The sequence below is a fragment of the Schistocerca americana genome, chromosome 11 (genome assembly GCF_021461395.2).
Source record: "Schistocerca americana isolate TAMUIC-IGC-003095 chromosome 11, iqSchAmer2.1, whole genome shotgun sequence".
NCBI lineage: Eukaryota > Metazoa > Arthropoda > Insecta > Orthoptera > Acrididae > Schistocerca > Schistocerca americana.
The window spans coordinates 148,179,235-148,202,462 of record NC_060129.1 but is presented as its reverse complement, the minus strand read 5'-3'; the positions used below and the strand labels follow the sequence as shown (position 1 = coordinate 148,202,462).

At 41.0% G+C, this 23,228-nt stretch overlaps 1 protein-coding gene across 2 annotated transcripts in view; it reads left to right on the top strand.

The window, feature by feature from the left end:
- LOC124553944 (zinc finger protein 2-like) overlaps nucleotides 1-23,228 on the top strand; it is a 59,008-nt gene that overhangs the window by 23,614 nt on the left and 12,166 nt on the right. For both annotated transcript variants that reach the window (XM_047127961.1, XM_047127962.1), the window contains exons 4-5: nucleotides 4,670-4,762; nucleotides 23,120-23,157. In XM_047127961.1, coding sequence (XP_046983917.1) covers nucleotides 4,670-4,762; nucleotides 23,120-23,157 — 131 coding nt within the window. The remainder of the gene's footprint in view (nucleotides 1-4,669; nucleotides 4,763-23,119; nucleotides 23,158-23,228) is intronic.

The following is a 23,228-nucleotide window of genomic DNA, read 5'->3' as shown; positions in this document are numbered from 1 at the left end:
TACAATAATTAAACTGTGCCATCATGATCCAGTACAGGTGACTCTCTTTCTGCCTTAACACTGCATAATATGAACATGAGAGAACTACAGAGAAATGTGTTTGATACCTTATGAGATAGTAAAATGCTGATTTGTTTTATATGCATGGGAATCTTTTGTGGCTATTTAACACAGTGAGACCATTAATTAATGTGAGAGAGGGAGAAAGTTGGTTATTTGAAAAGAATTTTTAACAACACATAAATGAGGGGAAGAGCAATTGTATGTGTTAAGAATGTCATAAGAAATATTTAATATTGGAAAATTTTTTCAGTTCTCACAAACATCTCTAACCTCCAGGAAGTGAGAAATTTCAGTCACTGGGCACTGGTTGCAGATCAACCAGATACTTCGTTCATAATTGTTTGCACCTCATGAATGCATTATCATCATTGGTATAATGAATGGAAACCACCATCTGCATCACTATTTTCTGTAATAAAGATGACCAGTTTTCATGGGAATTGCAGATCAGCCCCGTATAAAAATTGGAAAAGTAAGAATGAGGCCAGGCAATATAAATATTATGCGAGTATAACACTATAAAAATAGTGATAATGTTACAAGAAATAACATCAACGTTCTGATGATTCATTAATTCACTGACAGCAACATAATTACACAGCTTTACAACATGCTTTCAACAGTAGGCAGCAACAACATGACACATTTACCAATCCAGTCCCTTTCCCACCAACACTGTCACATTTACAAACTAAGTACTTCTCAGCCCCGCTTTAAGGCTTGTGCTTTACACTATAGCTCACATAATACATGCAGTGAGCATTGATTTAATAATCTGAACATAACACCACTATATAGGGCAGGACCGGCCAGAAATTCTGCACGCGTGCGGTGCTCCTGCACATGGGCAACTTCCGGGTCACAGCGTGCACGCCGCAGCCGTCAGCGTTCATGTAGTGCATGTTTCTACCCATAGATTTCGCTTTATCCACTTGCTAGGATACTCTGTACTAGCGCATTCTAGTGCTCTTTCCACAGCTTGCAAGCCAACCATGGGAAGGTATTTCGTGGATTAAACATTTAAAATACTGTCACAGTCTACTCATTGATGTCTAGTTTTATGTTAACAGTTTAACCCAGTAAGACAAGTAATACAGTTAACAACCGTGGGTTTTTATTAAGGCAGCTTGACTGACGGCAGGTAGATACGAGTAATGTTTTTGATCTAGTATTTAAGAAAGAGAGCACTTAGTGACTTGCAACGAACCTTATTCATGATTTCAAATAACATTAAACTAATGCAAGGTTTCCTATAACTAATTCTCGGTGCCCTCAGTCACACCCACATAATTTCTGTCTCACTGACCTCCGAACAGAATGATAACCGCAGACCTCTCGATCACCTGTAATTTCAATACCATTATTGCTACATCTTTCATCAGCTTCGTCTGAATTCTGCATAATAACCAACAATTCGATGAATGTTACGTTTTATCGACTTCAGCTGAGCGTAGCCCTTCACACATTAAAAAAAACCCTAAATGTAAGTATACATTGGAACAATCGGTTTAATGACCAACTTCCCTGATACTAACGTAACATGGAGCAGAATGAGGCACTAATGCACAGTTAGTAAACAATCATTTTTAAGTATGAAAGGAATAAATCCAAACACGTTTATCACTGGTCATGAGAAATGATAATAGAGATGATGTGTCTCATCCATTTTCTTAACGACATTTAATTTTGCTTGTCGTTCTTCACTCTTGAGTACACTACACTCGTCTTTGTGATATGTATTGTAGTGTCTTTCAATTGAAAACTTACGCTGGTCGCCTATTATTCGGTGGCATAGCAAACACTGAGTTTTCACCAACGGCTACAAAAAAGAATTGCAGTTCCCAGTCATTTTAAACAACAGAGAACATAGATCTCCCGTCCTTTGCTTTTTCACAGTACCTGCCATTTCTCAATACTTCTCTGTTAAGGTTACGGTTACCAGGGGTAAACGAGACTGGGTATGTTGCGCTCTTGCTTGTACCACATAAACAGGGAAGTGGAGCCGCCGCCGTTCAATTAGGACACATGTCTAATAACAGATGTCGCTGTTGCACACGTGTGCAAGTGTGCAGCACTTCCGCATGTCTGCACACTGTGCAGCGTTTGGCCGACCCTGATATAGGGTGTTTTCTCCACCATTTACAAACAGGGATTGATTGAGGAGAGGATACAAACCAGAAAAGGTCTTATGTCCAGAAATGCATGATTTCCATGCTAGAGACCATTTGTTAAATCATACATTGTTACAGAGATTGTGGTCTAATATGTACCGTACCATCCAGCCAGTCAGTCACAGTCATTCTATGCATTGTTTCTCATACATCATGCTATAGGATCCTCTCCTGCCATAGTAATTGTTAATGTGTCATGTCAACTGCATTTGATATTGAGCAAGGAACTTTATTTTCTATGCCAGTAATTCCTAGACACTGCTGGACCTTTTTATTCAGTTGTGTACTGTTCCATAAGAAGGGAATGAAACAAGTGTCATTCTGGCTTGCTCTAGCTAGATAATTACTTGAATCAATTTATGCTAGACATCGCTAGGAGTGGCATTGTGACTGGAGTAATCTAAAATAGGGTGAATACGGTTATGAATCAGAGCAACACGTATGAACACCAGAGCAATGATAGGCAAAGTTATTACTACAATCGTCTGAAGTATATACCCATAAATTGACGAAACAAACTTTCAGCAAAGTGTTATTGAAATGTAGCTTTCCTTGTGCTTTACTTCATCCAAAATCAGCGTATCTTTGTTTTCATTTTGTCCTTTCCGAAAATAATTCCTAATTGTTCTATGGGCTCTTTGTTAATTTCACATGAGCATTTGAGATCATTTAATTTTGGAGATGTTTCAGAAGGTTGTTGCAACAATGCGTGCTTCAAACAATGTCTATATCCTTTGAGCTACTATTTTTCAAGAGCATGCTATCCAGAATAAATTCATTGTCACATCACATAATGCATTCTATTGCTGTTTTTAAATTGGCATTTCTTTAACATACTGACAAATATGATTTTCTGCTTTTACTAAGTTTACAATGATCTAGGACATTTGTCTGAGCTATCTTATGGTTTTCATCTGAGACTTGTTTTTGGAAGAGATTGATTTTGGCATTTGCTGTCCTTAATTTATCACGTAATCTGACAATTTCCAGTTCCTGGCACATGAACATTGTTGTAATGTGATTACTACTCTGTCCAGTACTGATCAGCTCCCTACGTTTTCCTCAGCTGAAGAAGCACTGGCAGACATTGAAACTGCAGCTTGTTTACTGTCTTCTTTCAACAGCTTCCCTTAAGCAAGTGCTTTACTGAAGATTTTCTTTTGTGTAATATTTTCGTTAGATATTTCAGTAAACTGGGAAATACACGATGAACCACTGAGCCTCTCTGGTTTTGAGAGACCACCCTTGTCTTAAAATTTCAACTTGTTTACTGGTGATAAAGATTTGTTGTTCCTCACTGAAATGTGGATCACACACAAAACAACTGCCAGACTGTGTTTCTGAGGAATTGCCGTCAACCATTTTTAAATTCTACTTTAGTTTTTGGAGACTTACAAAATATTTACCCTTAGTTTCTCTTCACCCATATCGGTTCACTGGATCAGAAAACGTGGACATGTTTTGTTCGTTTTCTTCTATAAATACCAGTAACTATAACTCTCAGCACCTCCTTATAATCACAGCCTTCAACTCTTAACCATTCACTCAAAAGTCCATAAACAATCTTTCGAAATAAGTTGAGACAGAAGTAACAAACACCATCCAATTCCATGTGCACTTAAGTCTCAAGTGACAGTGCTAGTCTTAGTTCTTGAGTATATGAAAATGGTACCTGTTCTTTCGGACAGGTACAAAAGAACAGATACCATCTTCATATATATAAGGCTCACTGGTCATTTGACAATCTTCTTCAACACAGATGCACAAAAAGTGCCCGTACTCTTACGGGTATGGGCAAAAAGCCGCAAGTAATGAGTATAATGGGCAGGGGCACTATGAGTATAGCGCAGGACAATAGGTTGGAAATGTGGGTCTCAGGGTAGGCATGCCAGAGATAAGTCCCTGCAGTCACACTATCCTCTGTGTCCTGGGTGGCTCAGATGGATTGAGCATCTGCCATGTATGCAGGACATCCCAGGTTTGAGTCCTGGATGGGGCACACATTTTCACCTGTCGCCGTTCACTTATATCAATGCCAGTGTGCAGCTAGGGGTATTCATTTCATTGCAGTTCTTGGGCTTACCACCTTTACTGTCCTATGTTAATGCACAGGGAGTAGCACACTCCCTCTTCTTCTTGGTACGGGCAAACTGTGAGGTTACCAGATGAAGGATAAGGGTCAGCAAGCACTATGAAGTACACTATGTACTGACTGATTATATGTAAAATTAGTGCAGTATGGCACTGTGTGAAATTACAGTGATACATGTTGGCAGAATAGCTGCTCAACAACTATATTTTTTAAATTTTTGTGTGTGTACATGATAAAATCTCTGAAAATTTGTATGATATTCATAAAAAAAGAAATATTAGGAGCCATGTCATAAGTACAGAAGGGTACAAGCAGTTTTAACTGAGTTTTTTCTTTCTTTCAGTGTCTTGAAAATAACTTGGGAAACTCTTGGCCAAATGATTTTATCAAGGAGGATCCTGAACTAAATTTGGATCTGGGTGAAACTGAGAATACTGTAAGCACTCCCATCTCTGATTCATTGCATGTAGAGTGATAAAAATGTATTTGCGTAATTGCTTAATGTAAGAAATGCATTACTGTGGGACAGGCACAGATTATGAGTTTTCTTGACATAAGTGCAATTAATAATTTTACAGTACTCTTGTGCTATTCCACTTGATGTGGATTAGCAACTGTTACTTGCATATTGTTCTGAGTAGAATCCAAACAGAATTTGTAACAATATGTTTAACCATGTTTTCAGTGACCCTTCTGGATGTTAAACATTTTGTATAAGTGTAAACTCTGAGAGTGTAGGTCATTTGAAAAATATTCCTCCTTCGATTAACTTATGATTAATGGATTGCAGAAGAATACATTGGACATGATTCATCTTTTCAGTGAATCATTGATATTTGTCAGTTTGAACCAAAAATTTTCAAAGGTGCCAAAGGTACAAAGTGTGATACTCTTTGTATGTGATAGATCATCCTCGATGCATTGATCTTAAAATAGTTACAGTATGGCTACCTCAATGGTATATGTTGAATTACTTACAGATTTGTCAGTCACAGAAAAACTCTTGAACCCATGCAGATAAATACTTGTATTTCGTCACAACAGAAGTCATAGCAGATCCAAATAAATTATCTTCTTGCCACAACCTACAACTTTGATAAGGTCTGCTTGTATGAAGCATAAAATTTAACCCAGTAAAATAAAATGTTGTGGTATTAATTTTGTCCACCTTGCGTAAGAGAAAGTGGATGGTTAGATTCATAAACTTCTCACAGGAATAAAACCTAACAAATATATAAGGAAGAGGACTGAAAAACCTAAATCAGAAAACATACTATGCAAGACACTTCATGGTGCATGGCGGTGGGTATGCTCCACCACTATCAGTCATTTCCTTTGCTTTTCCACTGGCAAGCAGAGTGAGGGAAAAGCAACTGTCTGTTGTCTCCATACAAGCCCTAATTTCTATTGTCTTGGTGGTGTCTGTAAAGGACCATCAGGCACATTGATGCCTGGTGATTGTGCAAGCATACCAGTTAAGGAAACAATTTATCATGCTAGGGACAGTGAGTATGGTATTTAAAAAAAGAGATAGAATCTGCCATAACTGGTTCCTGCATCACATTTTCTCTTCCCAAATTAAGCATTTGTTTGTTAGGCTTCATTCTGTTGTATATGCATGGTGCAATAATAATTTTCTGTGGGGCACAGGCATAGTAGTTTTGCATATGGAATTCAGTTTGGAGAATGTGTTCAATATTGAAATCAATTCATTTAGCAAATATGTTCCTTTACTGTCACTGCTCTGATATTTTCCCACATTACATCAGTCCACAATAAGAGGTAAATCGACATTTTGGACTATTAACTTAGTTTTTTGGCATTGTGCTTAATAAAATTTTCCATTAGTAAACATGCCTCTGCATCATTTCCAAGTTGCTGCCTTCATGCTATTATGTGGAAAATTAATATGGAATGCATAACTTTAATTCCATTTTGTCCATTATCTTTACAATCCACAGTGCAACAGAAAAAAGGTATTTGTCTATGTTTACAAGTTCGCCATACATGACTATACTGCCCAACAGCAACCTTACATAATTGATTTCCTCCCATTGTTACATCAAAACTCACTATTTATGGTACACATCAAAATTCACTCGTCCAGAATATTAAAATTACTAAATCCTATTAATCATTTTCAGTTTCAGTATACACAAACAGGTGATTTCATTAACAAAAGACATTAGATGAAAAAACAGTAAACAGAAAAATAAAACTGTCTGTCTCTGACAGTTCTGGAGGATACACAAAGTGTGATGCATTATATTATAGGCAAATAGTAGTATCCAAATCAGACACACAAAGTTTCATTATGTTTCCCTTAAAATACACACTGATCAACATTTACATCTGCAGTGAGCCTCAAATGCCAGTTCCCTAAATCGTCTCGACATTGACTCTCGAAAAGAACATCTTCCCTCCAAGGATTCCTGTTTGAGTTCCTGAACCATACCCATAACATTTGTGTGCTAATCAAAGCTAATAGTAGCAAATCTAAAAGCATGCCACTGAACTGGTTCAGTGTCTGACTGGTGGGATGTCATGCATATGTTCCAACAAGAAAATTATAGAAAACAGGAGTTCAATAGAGAATATATGAAAATGGTGAGATAAAGCTGGGAGAATGAGATCAAAAACACTACCACATAAATTAAACCGGCGAAGAACCTACAAAAATGAAATTTTCTTAACTCCACTTTATGTGAGTTTCAGATATACCATGTTGTTATAGCCAATAAGGATACAAAAATACTCTGTGTAAGAACAAGAAAGGATTTTTTTTACTGATTTCAACGTCTCCTGCATATAAGAAACACATACGAATAAATCACTCATCATTAATCCATTAACACTCGTATTATGAGTAAAAAAATTTTCAACAAATTATTCGTTCATATACCATGAATTGTAAGAAACTTGCAGACATACTAAAAATCATTATGAAATTAAGCTAATGACAAAGGAGGAGAGAACACAGGTAGTAGAACATTGCATATGATCAGTGTGTAGTAGATGCGAGGGAACAAGCATTGAAAATTTTAAATAGTTACAAACCCCAGAAAATGGCAGGAATTCTTGAAAGTATAGAAAAGAATGTTCAAGGCTATAAAAAGGAGTGTAAACTGGGGTCACTTGAAACCAACAAAAAATAACAATTTTAGTCCATTACTTTCACTCAGATCTTGACTGTGTGCCTCTGAAAGAACTAGATTTTGGAGGCAAAACAATTCAGATTAAAAATCATCCGTTGAAAAACTGAAGGAAATCAGTACTTTGGAAAATAGCAAGTCATCTACAGAAGACATAAACTCATAGCAGAAGTATCGAGATATGGATACTGAGCAACAGTAATCTCACACAGGCAACTGGCAGAATTATGTTACACATTTGAAAAAGTGAAAAAAAATTACTGAAGAGTGGAAATGTGCGTTAATTGATCTTCTTCACAAAAATGAGATAAAAGTAGTCTGAATAACCGCAGGGAATTTCGCTGCATCCTGTTACGTCCAAAGTTCTTTAAAAAGCCCTGTGAAGTCAACTGGATGAACAAGTAGGCCCATTAATAGTTGAGTATAAGGCATGATTTTGCAAAAGGCAATCGTGTAGAGAACAGATACGGGAACCAAAGTCAATTTTGCAAAGATGATGATTTGTAAATACTGTGGCAACTTATGCCAAGTGTCAGAAAGGCTTACGATTTGATAGGAAAATCTTGATTCAGTACTTCAGAGGAATTCAAAAGGGACAGGAAAACAGTGGCAGCTATCCAACAGACATTAATGAGTACAACCCTAAATGTTAAATTGACCCCCTCGAATTTAAAATAATTCTGAAAAAAGTTATGAAGACATAGGTGAAGGAGATAAGGGAAGCCAAATTGAAATTAAAAAAGAGCAGAGAATCAACATGAGGTGTATGGCTTTAGTACACACTCACTATTCTAAGAAACTCTAGAGAAGTCAAACTTGACCTTGAAAAGCTTCATAAAATGTCACAGAAAACGGTCTAAAATTCATCTGTGAGAAAACTCTGTATTGGACAGGAAGCCTACAGATAATCTCTCCATTATAACATGGTATGAGGAAGTGTCACAAGATACATACGTTAAATATCCAGGAGAGATCATCCAATTAGCAAGACATTATTTATTTATTTATTTATTTATTTATGCTAGTCTGACAAGAGCCATCAGGTTCTCTTTTGTATTGGACCAGGGTTTCACAAGTATATCATAGTTACCTAAGAAACAACAATTTTAATATGACAAATAGTATTAAAATGATTTGAATATCTGAAGTGGCAATGTAAGTAATATTGACTATAAACTAAAAAAAATAATAATGACAGTACTAGTAGTATTACAGTTGTTGCCACTAATGGTTGTGATGGTAAGAGTAGTAACGACGACAATAACAGTGGCAGGTATAAAAGGGTTTGTAAATGTACAAGATAGTTTCCTGATATAGTGAGTTCCATGGAAAGGAAATTTAAGAAGCCTTCACCAGCTAAGAATTCTGTGAAAAGGGGAAGATCTGAGTGGCGCATAATTATATGCTCACATGTCGGTTCAAAGTGCAATTTAAAGCAGCCAAACCTGGCTACTTCAGGACGTTCGTAGAGGACGCACATTGGTGACTTTCTGTTAATGGATGTAATCTCTCTGAACATATTCCTCTTGTTTATCTTCATGATTATTGGATGTGTGTAGCACATTATGTGATAAATCGGAGCATGTGTATGCCCTACTCCACGCAGTTGTCAGTTACATCTGTTGCTTCTTAAAAAGATGTAGTCTTCTCAATTTATGGAACTTCTGTACATACTTGGTTTGAGCCATATCTCTGACGGAAGTATCATATGTACGTCCATGTCTTGAAATATGTGACAGACTTTGTTATGATGAGGTGGCAGAGATCGAACATTAGCGTGAGCAGTATGTAGTAGTAGTAGTAGTAGTGACTTTAGGCCGGTGAACAAAGCATACCAGACTGCATTGTGGTAGGGGAGCAAGGTTCATTGAAGTGAAAGTGGAAGATATCTCCCGGAGGAGGGAGGTTTTGTGGCCAAGGCCAGCAGGCTTTGCACTGGTCAGTGAATTGTCAACTGAAGACAGGAGGAGAAAGTTACTGAACAAAGCTAGAATAATCTATGCACAACAATACTGAAAGTGAGATAAACTGAATGAAAGCAGTGTCTTATTATTGGTCCTAATGATTAGTAACCAGAGTAATATGATGTTAAATTATTAAAGTAGAAATGACAGTAAATTATCATCTGAATCAGTCTTGTGAGCATTTTGAAGTAATAGTGAATTAATGAATATTATTGATGTTAGAGGTATGATAATTGAGCAGAAAATTAGTACTAAAAGTAATCCTAGACAAATAGAGAATAATAAGAGGAGAACCTGTTTTAAGTATTATATTAGTAAAACAAATTGTTTCTTTGCAAAAAAGGACGTGAAAGTAAACACACTAAATTAGAGGCAACAAGAGTTGACAAATTTTTTAGGTTCTAAAGTCGCTACAATCAAGCTGACCTGCATTGCAGACTGATTATTCCTATTTTAGGTCTTCACCATTATCCTGCCATCATTTGCCCACACGTTTTGCAGCTGAAATCTTGAGATCACACTGTTCAAAATCTTCAGTCTTTCGAAAGTGAGATCCTTGCTTATTGTCAAACTAACTACAGGAGTTTCTGGCTCAAAAGCTTCTCAGCTGATGCGGAGTCATTGTAACAGAAAATCTGTTTTTGTCAATGCAAAACTACTACTCTAATAACACCCTGCTGCAGAAAGTACTGTGATTCATGGTCACACAAAAATGACTGACTGAGAAGCAGGAAAGAAAAATTCTCAGCACAATATTTGGACCAGTTTTCTGTGAATGAATTGGGATAGAGAGACCCTTAGGAGAGATCTATAGATAGACAGAAACAGTAACGGACACCTTTAGATATAGAGGGATGAAATTCTGTGGATGCATCACAGGATGACCGACGACAGGTTCACAAGGCAGATATTTGAGGTAGCAATCACTAGAAAAAACAGTTCAAAATGGGTCATAGGTACAGAAGAAGTTGGACTGTCACAAGATAACATAATAAGACGAAAAAGAGTCTAGTAAGACTATGAAACATACTTAAATAGCAACACGAGGAAAACGGAAATGGATATAAATATTTGGAAGACCACAAGAGAGACCACAGAGGACATACACCATGTGATCAAAAGTATTCAGACACCTGGTTGAAAATGGCTTAAAAGTTCGTGGCACCTTCCATCGGTAATCCAGGAATTGAATATGGTGTTGGTCCATCCTTATCCTTGGTGGCAGCTTCCACTCTTGCAAGCATACGTTCAACAAGGTGCTGGATGTTTCTTGGAGAATGGCAGCCCATTCTTAAGAGTGTTGCACTGAGGAGAGGTATCGATGTCAGTCGGTGATGCATGGCATGAAGTCAGCATTCCAAAACATCCCAAAGGTATTCTAAAGGATTCAGGTCAGTTCTCTACGAAGGCCAGTCTGTTACAGGGATGTTATTGTCGTATAACAACTCCACCACACGCCATGCGTTATGAACAGGTGCTTGATCATGTTGAAAGATGCAATTGCCATCCCCAAATTGCTCGGGAAGCAAGTAGGTGCTTAAAACATCAATGTAGGCCTGTGCTGTGATAGCGCCATGCAAAACAACAAGGGGTTCAAGCCCCCTCCACGAAGAACATTATGACACCATAACACCAGAACCACCTCCGAATTTTACTATTGGCACTACACACACTGGTAGATGATGTTCACCAGGTATTTGCCATACCCACAGCCTGCCATCAAGTCACCACATTGTGTACCATAATTCTTGACTCCACACAACGATTTTCCATTGTTCAATTGTCCAATGTTTTCACTCCTTACACCAAGCGAGGCGTCATTTTGAATTTACCTGCATCATGTGTGGCTTATGGGCAGGTGCTGGATGGTGAAATATAAGTTTTTTCACCTCCCACCTAACACTCACAATAACTGCAGTGAATAATGAAGTTGTCTGGAATTCCTGTGTAATGGTCTGTATAGATGTCTCCCTGTTACTCATTACAACCCTCTTCAAGTGTCGACAGTTTCTGTCAGTCACCAAACGAGGTCAGCCTGTACGCTTCTGTGCTGTACATCTCCCTTCACGTTTCCACTTCACTATCACATCTAAAACAGTGGACCTAGGATTGTTTAGGGGTGTGGAAATCTGGCATACAGACACATGACACAAGTGATACCCAATCACCTGACCAAGTTCGAAGTCTGTGGGTTCTCTGGAGTGCCACATTCTGCTCTCTCATGATGTCTAATAACTACAGAGTTTGCTGATATGGAGTACCTGGCAGTAGAAAGCAGCACAATGCGCCTAATATGAAAAACCTATGTTTTTGGGGGTGTTTGGATATTTTTGATCACATTGTGTATTTAAAGAAATTGGGAAGGATGTAGAAATAAGAAAACTTTAAATTTAGATACAATCTCTTAAATGTTTATGTATGTGGTGGTGGTGGTGGTGGTGGTGGTGCAATCTGGAAACGTCCCATAATTATCAGTGTGAGGAAATTAGCGATCGTCAGGGCAATCTGATTGTCAGTAGACCTTGCAGAAGTAATCTGCAATAGCAGCTTCTACTTTTTAATATGCAATGTGTCACATTCTGCAACCCTCGAGACTATATGATTTGTAGAACACAATGTGTGGATCTAAGAATGAATGAACAAGTGAACCAATGAATGAATAACCTTCACACCCTCTCTCTGGCCAGGATATAGGCTACAGTGTGATTTCACACTGAAAGAGAAATCAAATATACAAAGAAAATAAAAAAATTAAGAAATGCTTTCAGCACATGAAAACAGACTAAGATTACCCTATGCTACTGAAAGGGAAGTGATAGCTGTGTAACCAGAACCTGTGTAGGTTCCAAAAGGCTATATCCTGGACACAAATAAAGATATAAATGCAGGATAAATTTATGTTTAGAGGTATCGCTATAAAGCTTTTATTTCCAGAAGAACCATTCAATTTATCAAGAGTACATCTTCTATACAGCTGAAAGGAAGGGGAAACTACAGCCGTAATTTTTCCCGAGGTCATGAAGCTTTACTGTATGGTTAAATGATCGTGGCGTCCTCTTGGGTAAAATATTCCGGAGGTAAAATTGTCCCCCATTCGGATCTCGGGGCAGGGACTACTCAAGAGGGCGTTATCAGGAGAAGAAAACTGGTGTTCTACGGATCGGAGTGTGGAATGCCCGATCCCTTAATCGGGCAGGTAGATTAGAAAATTTAAAAAGGGAAATGGATAGGTTAAAGTTAGATATAGTGGGAATTAGTGCAGTTTGGTGGCAGGAGGAACATGACTTTTGGCCAGGTGAATACAGGGTTATAAACACATCAAATAGGGGTAATGCAGGAGTAGGTTTAATAATGAATAAAAAATAGTAGTGCAGGTAAGCTGCTACAAACAGCATAGTGAACACATTATTGTGGCCAAGATAGACATGAAGCCCACGCCTACTGCAGTAGTAAAAGTTTATGTGTCAACTAGCTCTGCAGATGATGAAGACATTGAAGAAATGTATGATGAGATAAAAGAAATTATTCAAGTAGTGAAGGGAGACGAAAGTTTAATAGTCATGGGTGACTGGAATTCGAGAGTAGGAAAAGGGAGAGAAGGAAACATAATAGGTTAATATGGATTGGGGCTAAGAAATGAAAGAGGCAACCGCCTGGTAGAGTTTTGCACAGAGCATAAATTAATCATAGCTAACACTTGGTTCAAGCATCATGAAAGAACGTTGTATACATGGAAGAATCCTGGAGATACTCGAAGGTATCAGATAGATCATATAATGGTAAGACCGAGATTTAGGAACCAGGTTTTAAACTGTAGGACATTTCCAGGGGCAGATGTGGACTCTGACCACAATCTATTAGTTATGAACTGTAGATTAAAACTGAAGAAACTGCAAAAACGTGGGAATTTAAGGAGATGGACCTTGATAAACTGAAAGAACCAGAGCCTGTACAGAGTTTCAGGGAGAGCATAAGGGAACAGTTGATAGGAATGGGGGAAAGTAGTACAGTAGAAGAAGAATGGGTAGCTCTGAGGGATGAAGTAGTGAAGGCAGCAGAGGATCAAGTAGTTAAAAAGACGAGGGCTAGTAGAAATCCTTGGGTAACAGAAGAAATACTGAATTTAATTGATGAAAGGAGAAAATATAAAAACGCAGTAAATGAAGCAGGCAAAAAAGAAGACAAACGTCTCAAAAATGAGAACGACAGGAAGTGCAAAATGGCTAAGCAGGGATGGCTAGAGGACAAATGTAAGGATGTAGAGGCTTATCTCACTAGGGATAAGATAGATACTGCCTACAGGAAAATTAGAGACCTTTGGAGAAAAGAGCCATTTGTATGAATATCAAGAGCGTTGATGGAAACCCAGTTCTAAGCAAAGAAGGGAAAGCAGAAAGGTGGAAGGAGTATATAGAGTGTCTATACAATGGCGATGTACTTGAGGACAATATTATAGAAATGGAAGAGGATGTAGATGAAGATGAAATGGGAGATAAGATACTACGTGAAGGGTTTCACAGAGCACTGAAAGACCTGAGTCGAAACAAGGCCCCGGGAGTAGACAACATTACATTAGAACTACTGACGGCCTTGGGAGAGCCAGTCACGACAAAACTCTACCATCTGGTGAGGAGGCAGAGTACCCTGAGATTTCAAGAAGAATATAATAATTCCAATCCCAAAGAAAGCAGGTGTTGACAGATGTGAAAATTACCGAACTATCAGTTTAATAAGTCACAGCTTCAAAATACTAAAGTGAATTCCTTACAGATGAATGGAAAAACTGGTAGAAGGCGACCTTGGCGAAGATCAGTTTGGATTCCGCAGAAATGTTGGAACACCTGAGGCAATACTGACCCTACGACTAATCTTAGAAAATAGATTATGGAAAGGCAAACCTACATTTCTAGCATTTGTAGACTTAGAGAAAGCTTTAGACAATGTTGATTGGAATACTTTCTTTCAAATTCTGAAGGTGGTAGGGGTAAAATACAGGGAGCGAAGGGCTATTAACGATTTGTACAGAAACCAGATGGCAGTTATAAGAGTTGAGGGACATGAAAGGGAAGAAGTGGTCGGGAAGGGAGTCAGACAGGGTTGTAGCCTCTCCCTGATGTTATTTGATCTGTATATTGAGCAAACAGTAAAGGAAACAAAAGAAAAATTTGGAGTAGGTATTAAAATCCATGGAGAAGAAATAAAAACGTTGAGGTTTGCCGATGACATTGTAATTCTGTCAGAGACAACAAAACGTGGAAGGGCAGGTGAACGGAAGGGATAGTGCCTTGAAAGGACGATATGATGAACATCAACAAAAGCAAAACGAGGATAATGGAATTTAGTCGAATTAAGTCGGGTGATGCTGAGGGAATTAGATTAGGAAATGAGACACTTAAAGTAGTAAAGGAGTTTTGCTATTTGGGGATCAAAATAACTGATGATGGTCGAAGTAGAGAGGATATAAAATGTAGACTGGCAATGGCTAGGAAAGCGTTTCTGAAGAAGAGAAATTTGTTACCATCGAGTATAGATTTAAGTGTCAGGAAGTCATTTCTGAAAGTATTTGTATGGAGTTTAGCCATGTATGGAAGTGAAACGTGGACGATAAATAGTTTGGACAAGAAGAGAATAGAAGCTTTCGAAATGTGGTTCTACAGAAGAATGCTGAATATTAGATGGGTAGATCACATAACTAATGAGGAGGTATTGAATAGAATTGGGGAGAACAGGAGTTTGTGGCACAACTTGACTAGAAGAAGGGACCGGTTGGTAGGACGTGTTCTGAGGCGTCAAGGGATCACAAATTTAGCATTGGAGGGCAGCGTGGAGGGTAAATATCGTAGAGGGAGACCAAGAGATGAATACACTAAGCAGATTCAGAAGGATGTATGTTGCAGTAAGTACTGGGAGATGAAGAAGCTTGCACAGGATAGAGTAGCATGGAGAGCTGCATCAAACCAGTCTCAGGACTGATGACGACGATGACGACGACGATGACGACGACGACGACGACGACATCATCTTCTATATGCATGCATGTATAATGTGGTATGTTTCACAATTTGGTGTAATTTCAGTGTTTCCATTCACCTTTGACAAACATTCAGTGTCCCCTCCACTGGACACGCAACAGACATCGAGGCAATAGACTTGTCTCATACTTATTGAAGCACATTTGGAGATCTTGTGCTCAAAGGTGTTTTTTTAGTGAACCTTAAGTCGTTGCATGGCAAGACAAATGGATGGAGCCTTCCACAAACCCCGACAAAATGACATACTGCAAGATCAGACAAATTTCAAGGTCAGCAGCTGAATGTGAGACGTGTATGCCCCTTATGGCTGATACCTCAGTAAGGCAGCTTATTGTTAAGAAGTGCTCTTTCATGCAGGTGCCAGTGTGGTGATGCTCCATCCTGTTGAAAAATGATTTTTTTTCCTCTGGATAGTTTCCTTTGCATCTAACTCGAAACCTTTTGTTATTACTATTTATGTCTACATTTCATGTGTTGCAATGTTCCTTGCTGTACTGATCATATTACTAATTAATATCATGGAAGTCTTGCTTCATTAAATTACATAATTTGAATAACAAATCATGACCACCACCAAGAAATGGTTTCTGTTTACAATTCACAATACATTACTTTTATCTTTGTTATTACTCATTTTCAGTGCAGTTGTTACTTTTAAAAAACAATTGACTGATCTAGTTACCTCAATTCAACTTGCTGTCAGAGATGACTCAGTCTTTACTGTTAATATGAAATAGTTTGTTTAATCCGACACGTTTCTCATTAGGTGTCATCTCTGGGTTTGATGACTGAATTTTTGAATTATCCATGATGTTAAAGGTCTTCTGCTAGGCTCCAATAACAGACTTGTTTTACTGCTATTGTAGTTGTCCACATTCTGATTGCTTCTTCATATGTATTCATTGTATACTGGCTCTTCATAATTCGGCACCTGAATTTATCTGCAGTTGTATTAACCCCTCCCCTCCTATGAAATGTATGAAAGCACATTCATTCATTTGAAGAGGACACCATCCTCATGTTGACCTTGTTGTTTATTTCCTATTTATGATAATATATGAATCTTTGTCATTTATATGCCTATAAAATAACAGCACTTCATGTAATAATTCCTATCACTTTCATGTCATGCTGTACTCCTTAGTTTCCTCTGTGGATGAAACTGATGTGACATTTAATGAATTTGATGTTCCATGCAGTGAGCTATCTCAAGAGAATGGCATAATATTCAATGCTGCAGTTGTGAAAAAATACATTTAATAGCAGTTCAGATAGAAATGTTTTCAGTTCTTTTCTTTACCAGTTTCATCAATAAAAATCGGATGATTTTTTACATTTTTCTCTGGTACTTCATCTTACTGTATGTGCATGGCAGGTGAAAGGTGTTTCAGGCTTTCAATTTTGAAGTATCAAGTAGGAAATTTTATTTCAAATGAATCAATGTTTTTATAGTTATTTACACAGCTGAAACTCAAGTGCTGAAATGAAGTGTTAATTTTACTTACAATTTTCTTCGGTTACTGGTACAGTTATGTAGTCTCTCTTTGATAATACTGCCCCCAGGGGCTCAGAATTCATTTGCTGAGTACAGGCTTGGTGACCCCGGGGTCCTGAGCTGGGGACTGGTCAGTGCCGCCAGTATCCTGTCACCGTAACCCCCGGACATGCTTCAGCGACCACTGTATGGCGCGGCGGTGGAATGTTGTGTGCTGCGGGGAATGGTAATCTTGGCTTGACCGCCTGGATTGTGAGGAAGGCCAACCTCTATAAAAACCCCTCAATCTTCCGGTGTGCTCCGCGCCTATGAGATGCATGGCTGTTGAGGTGGAACAGTCGCAAGCGGGCAACCTCTGGGGCACCTGCCACACCCCAGTTGTATAAGGCTTACTCAGGCACGCGGGGCTCTGTCTGAGCAGACCTTTAGTTCCCTAGCTGCTCGTGGGACCGCAATGGACCCTTCGACCTCTACATTTCCCCCTACCAGTGGCTTGGGTGGGCCACTGGTAGGAAAACACACCCCATCGAAGAAGCGACTTCGTGCTGCGAGTCCTCCAGCGCCTAGTGTTGATAGAGATTTATCAGACTGTCGTAACAGAGCACATGCTGATAATCAGAATGTGTTTTTGATTATTAAACGACGGAGGGTAGCTTTGAGAGGGTTTCTCCCTTTTACATCCACAAGGGTCTTGAGGGAATTGCAGGAACACTTAAATCTGTGAAGCGACTGCACAATGGGACTCTGTTAGTTGAGACATCTAGTTCCCGTCAAGTCGGTTCTCTTCAGAAAGCAACCTGTCTCGGTGAGTACGCTATCGAGACCGAGCTCCACTCCACTCTGAACTACAGTAAGGGTGTTGTGACATGTAGGGACTTGGTGGATATCCCCACAGACGAGTTAAAATCTGAATGGGCTGATGAAGGTATTGTTGACGTGCAGCATATTATGAAACGAGTCGATGGGGACCTAGTCAAATCCAACTCGTTTATTCTCACGTTCAGTTGCCCACGACTCCCAGAGCATGTTAAAGTGGGGTTCTTACGTTTGCCAGTAAGGCCATATTTCCCCAACCCAATGTGCTGTTTTACATGTCAGCGCTTTGGCCATACTACGTTGGGGTGCAATGGGATAGCCACTTGTGGTAAATGTGGTCAGCCTGCCCATGAAGGAGCTGATTGTTCATCGCCTGTGAAGTGCGTGAATTGCTCTGGGCGTCACCCTGTCAGGAGCCGGGTCTACCCCATCTATCTCGACGAACGGAAGATACAGGAGATTAAAACATCTAAGCGCATCCCCTATGGTGAGGCCAAGAAGCTCTTTAAGGCCATGCAACCTCCTGTGTTCACTACATCTTTTGCTTCCGCTCTGAAAAAACCGGTACAACTGACCACTGTTGTTACGCAAACGGAGGTTGCTAGTGATAGCACTAATACCTGCATTTGCCAGTGCAATTGTGCTGCTGTGGTTGTTTTGCAACCTGCGGCTCTCCCTGCAACGTCGGACAAGGCTGTGGTTGCTGACATTGGGGTACTTCCTCCCTCTCCCCATATGGGACCTTCTGCCCAGGCGAGTAATGCTCCACCTGTTGACAAGGCTCTGCATTCTAAGCCCCCCAAGACAAAGATGCCGAAGCTGAAGGTTTTGCCACCTGAGGAGACTAGTCAGGGTCGGTTCGATGACGAGGCCATCGCACTGACATCTCCCGTGCGTCGTCATCGGAGTTGATGGACATTGACGTCGACCGGGGGCGATCTTCTCGCCCCAGGAATAAATCTCCGGCCAGTACGGGCTCTCCTCCAAAGCACAGAGGCAGGGTGAGAGTTCAGCCCCCCTGATCACTGGCTCCCATATTACAGTGGAACCTGAATGGGTTCAGGACACATGTAGCCGAATTACAACTCCTTGTACGAGAGTGCCCTTTGTGCTTATGTCTCCAAGAGACACATTTTCAGGCCACTGATGCTCCTTCTTTACGGGGCTAGACCGTCTATTGGAAAGATGATCTGACGGGGGAAAGGGCAAAGGGTGGTGTTGCGGTTTTTGTCCGTGACATGTACCCCTCATCTGAGCTCCCTCTCGTTAGACTTGCAAGCAGTTGCAGTTGACCTTCTTGTGGGTCGGAGGCTCACAGTATGTTCACTTTACTTACCACCTCAGGATGCGATGGACTCTTGAGGCTCTCGCAGACCTTATTAGCGAACTCCCCCACCCATTTCTTCTTCTGGGAGACTTCAATGCTCATAATGTTTTAAGTCAGGTGATGCTGAGGGAATTAGATTAGGAAATGAGACACTTAAAGTAGTAAAGGAGTTTTGCTATTTGGGGAGCAAAATAACTGATGATGGTCGAAGTAGAGACGATATAAAATGTAGGCTGGCAATGGCAAGGAAAGCGTTTCTGAAGAAGAGAAATTTGTTAACGTCGAGTATAGATTTAAGTGTCAGGAAGTCATTTCTGAAAGTATTCGTATGGAGTGTAGCCATGTATGGAAGTGAAACATGGACGATAAATAGTTTGGACAAGAAGAGAATAAAAGCTTTCGAAATGTGGTGCTACAGAAGAATGCTGAAGATTAGATGGGTAGATCACATAACTAATGAGGAAGTATTGAATAGGATTGGGGAGAAGAGAAGTTTGTGGCACAACTTGACCAGAAGAAGGGATCGGTTGGTAGGACATGTTCTGAGGCATCAAGGGATCACCAATTTAGTATTGGAGGGCAGCGTGGAGGGTAAAAATCGTAGAGGGAGACCAAGAGATGAATACACTAAGCAGATTCAGAAGGATGTAGGTTGCAGTAGGTACTGGGAGATGAAAAAGCTTGCACAGGATAGAGTAGCATGGAGAGCTGCATCAAACCAGTCTCAGGACTGAAGACCACAACAACAACAACAACAACAATGTCTTATGGGGCTTTTCAACTACTTGCCCCAGGAGTCGCATTCTGGAAAGCCTCATGATGTCTGAAGAACTGTGCATCCTCAACTCTGGTGCTCCCACTCATTTCTGTACTGCTTCTGGGAAGCCATCAGGAGGATTTCCGGGAAAGGCAGCCAACTACCTGTCACAGCATTGCTGCATCAGGGAAGTCTTCTCACGGCGCTGAGAGACATTGCACAGACACTGGCCATGCATTTTGCGGCATCTACTGCCGCTATTAACTGTGATCCAAATTTCTGCCGCTACCGCACTGCCATCAATAGGTGTCACTTGGACTTCCGGTCTCAAAATTCTGAGCCCTGCAACTGCCCCTTCACAATGTGGGAACTGGATTCGGCGCTGTCTGTGGCTGATGATACTGCGCCTGGTCATGATCAAATCTGGTACAGCATGCTGCAGCACTTGTTACTGCCTTCCAAGGAAGTTCTCCTGAATTGTTTTAATGTGATATGGTTATCCAGCACATACCCTGACTCGTGGCGGGAGGCGATTTTGATTCCCCTCCTCAAACCGGGGAAGGACCGAACGCATCCCAGTAGTTATCGGAGTATTGCTTTGACGAGCTGTGTCGGGAAGACGTTGGAACACATGGTCAACCGTTGCCTGGTTTGGCTGCTCGACCAGGCAGCTCCTTAGCCCCTCTCAGTGTGGCTTTCAGAGGTGTCGTTCAGCTATAGATAACTTGACCTTGCTTGAGGCAGCCATCCAGCAGGCCTTTCTGCGTAACCAGCATTGTCTAGGTGTATTCTTTGACATTCATAAGGCGTATGACACTACTTGGCACCGCCATATCCTCAATCAACTCCATGAGTGGGGCTTTCATGGCCGTCTCCCCATCTTCATTCGGTCCTTTCTTTCCCACCGCCTCTTTCGATATAGGGTTGGTAATGTGCTGTCTGATTCATATGTGTTCCTCAGGGAAGCGTTTTAAGTGTCACCCTCTTTGCCGTCGCCATTAACAGTATCACGTTCACTATCCGGAGTCCTGCCCAATGCTCTTTGTTTGTGGACGATTTTGCTGTTTTCTGTTCTTTCTCCAGTCTTGCCACTGCTAGTCAGCAGTTGCAGCTTACGATACAGCGATTAGAGGCATGGACTGCGAAGACGGGTATTACCTTTTCTGCAGACAAATGTGTGTGTGTTCATTTTAATCGTTCTTGATGTCTTTTTACCTCCCCTGAATTGCGTCTGAGGGACACCGTTCTTCCTTTTAGCGACACTGTGCGATTCCTGGGCCTCACTTTTGATTCCAAGTTGTCGTGGTTGCCTCACCTTAAAGACCTCAAGGTGCGGGCCCTGAAGGCACTGAATATTTTGAAGTGTCTGAGCCATCGGTCCTGGGGAGCAGATCGGGCGCGTCTGCTGCAGTTTTATAGGGCTTTCGTCCGATCGCGTCTTGACTATGGTTGCACCGTGTATGGGTCAGCAAGGTCTTCGTATCTGAAGATTCTTGACGCAGTACACCATGAGGGTATCAGGCTGGCCACTGGTGCCTTCCGTACCAGTCCCATCCCCAGCCTATGTGCTGAGGCAGCGGAACTGCCGCTTGCCATCCGGCGGAAACTCTTCATGGTGCGACGGGTTTCTCAATTCCTTGCCTGTCCTACCTCCCCTGCTTACCCTACTGTTGCCTGACTGCTTGGGGAACCTCTCTTTTCCAGTCGTCCCAGGGCAATGAGACCATTTGGGATTCGTGCCAAGCATTTGCTCGAGTCCCTTGGTGTGGAGCGTGTGGCCCCCCAACAACAAGGTTTTACTCGCCTGCCTCCCTGGTTGCTCCAGAGGCCCATCGTCCTTATAGACTTGTCGGAGTACCGGAGGAGCTGCACTCCTGTGTTTGTTTTTACCTCCTTATTTTATGATATTTTAAACCAGCATCCCGACCATGTACCAGTATTTACGGATGGCTCTATACAGGGGACTGTGTTGGTTCTGCTGTTGTTTTCCCTGATCGAGTCTTCAAGTTACGGCTTCCTGCGGCGTTTACCATCTTTGATGCCGAATTGTCTCCAATCTTGTGGGCATTGGAGCAGATGAGATGTGTTCCCGGTCTTAAGTTCCTCATCTGTTCTGACTCCCTGAGTGCCCTTCAGACCATGCAACACTTGTACCCAGCGGATACGGTCGTCCAGAACATCCATGATGCCCTACTCCACCTGCAACGGCAGGGGAAGGTGGTTTCCTTCTGCTGGGTGCCGGGGCATGTGGGTATTGGGGGAAACGAACTGGCGGACGTGGCTGCCAAAGATGCATGTTCCCTCCCTCACGTTGTTGCATGTGCCGTCCCCCTCCATGCTGTTACCTCCCTCCTGCGTTTTCGTGTTCTGCATCAGTGGGAAGAGGAGTGGCTGGCAGTCGGTGAAAATAAGCTGCGTCTGGTCAAGGCCACCACGCGGCCATGGCGTACATCCTACCAGTCATGCAGTCGGGATGAGGTTCTCCTCACTCACCTCCGCATGGGGCACAGTCCCTTAACACATGGTTTTTTACTCCGGCAGGAGGACCCTCCAATCTGCAGTGCTTGTGGCGTCCAGATTACTGTCCGCCACATTTTACTTGACTGTCCTTTATTCTGTGACCAGAGGGCGGTGGTTTCCTTGCCACCGGATTTGCCCTCTATTTTACAAGATGACGTAACGACTGTAGTTAAGGTCTTACGGTTTTGTGTCCTGTCCAATTTGTTGCCTCGGATTTTAGGGAGAGGCTTTTAATGTGCTGCTGGGTGACTGGCTCACCCAGATTTTAGTTAAGAGGTATGCCAGTCACGATTACCTCCTTGTTTCCCTTCGGTTTCTGTTCTCTTTTCCTTGTTTCCCTTCCTTTTTAGTGTGTTCCTTCTCCTCTTGTTTTGCCTCTGTATGTGAGGATTTGGAACTGCGTCAGGTCTCTGTCTTTTAGCCATTCTCCTTGTTCGCTGTTCGTCTTAGTCCCTTCACTGCATGTGTTCCTGTTTCTTATGCGTTTGGGCGCTGATGACCACGCTGTTTAGCGCCCATAAACCTCAAAAACACACACACACACACACACGCACACACACACACACACACACACACACACACACACACACACACACACACACACACCATTTGATAATATTATTTCCAAGTATTGTTTGGAACAATCAGCTGTTAGTGGGTGGTAACACAATTTTATTTGTTTACTGTTTCATCAATTTTAAATCTCCAGTAATTCTTTGTAATGTTTCAGGTGGCAGCTTCATTAAGAAATGCATCTGATAGTTTAAGGTACGTTTTTATTATTCACTGCAGAATTTTTTTGAGCAGTATAAATTTTTACTTACTCCATGTGAAAGGAA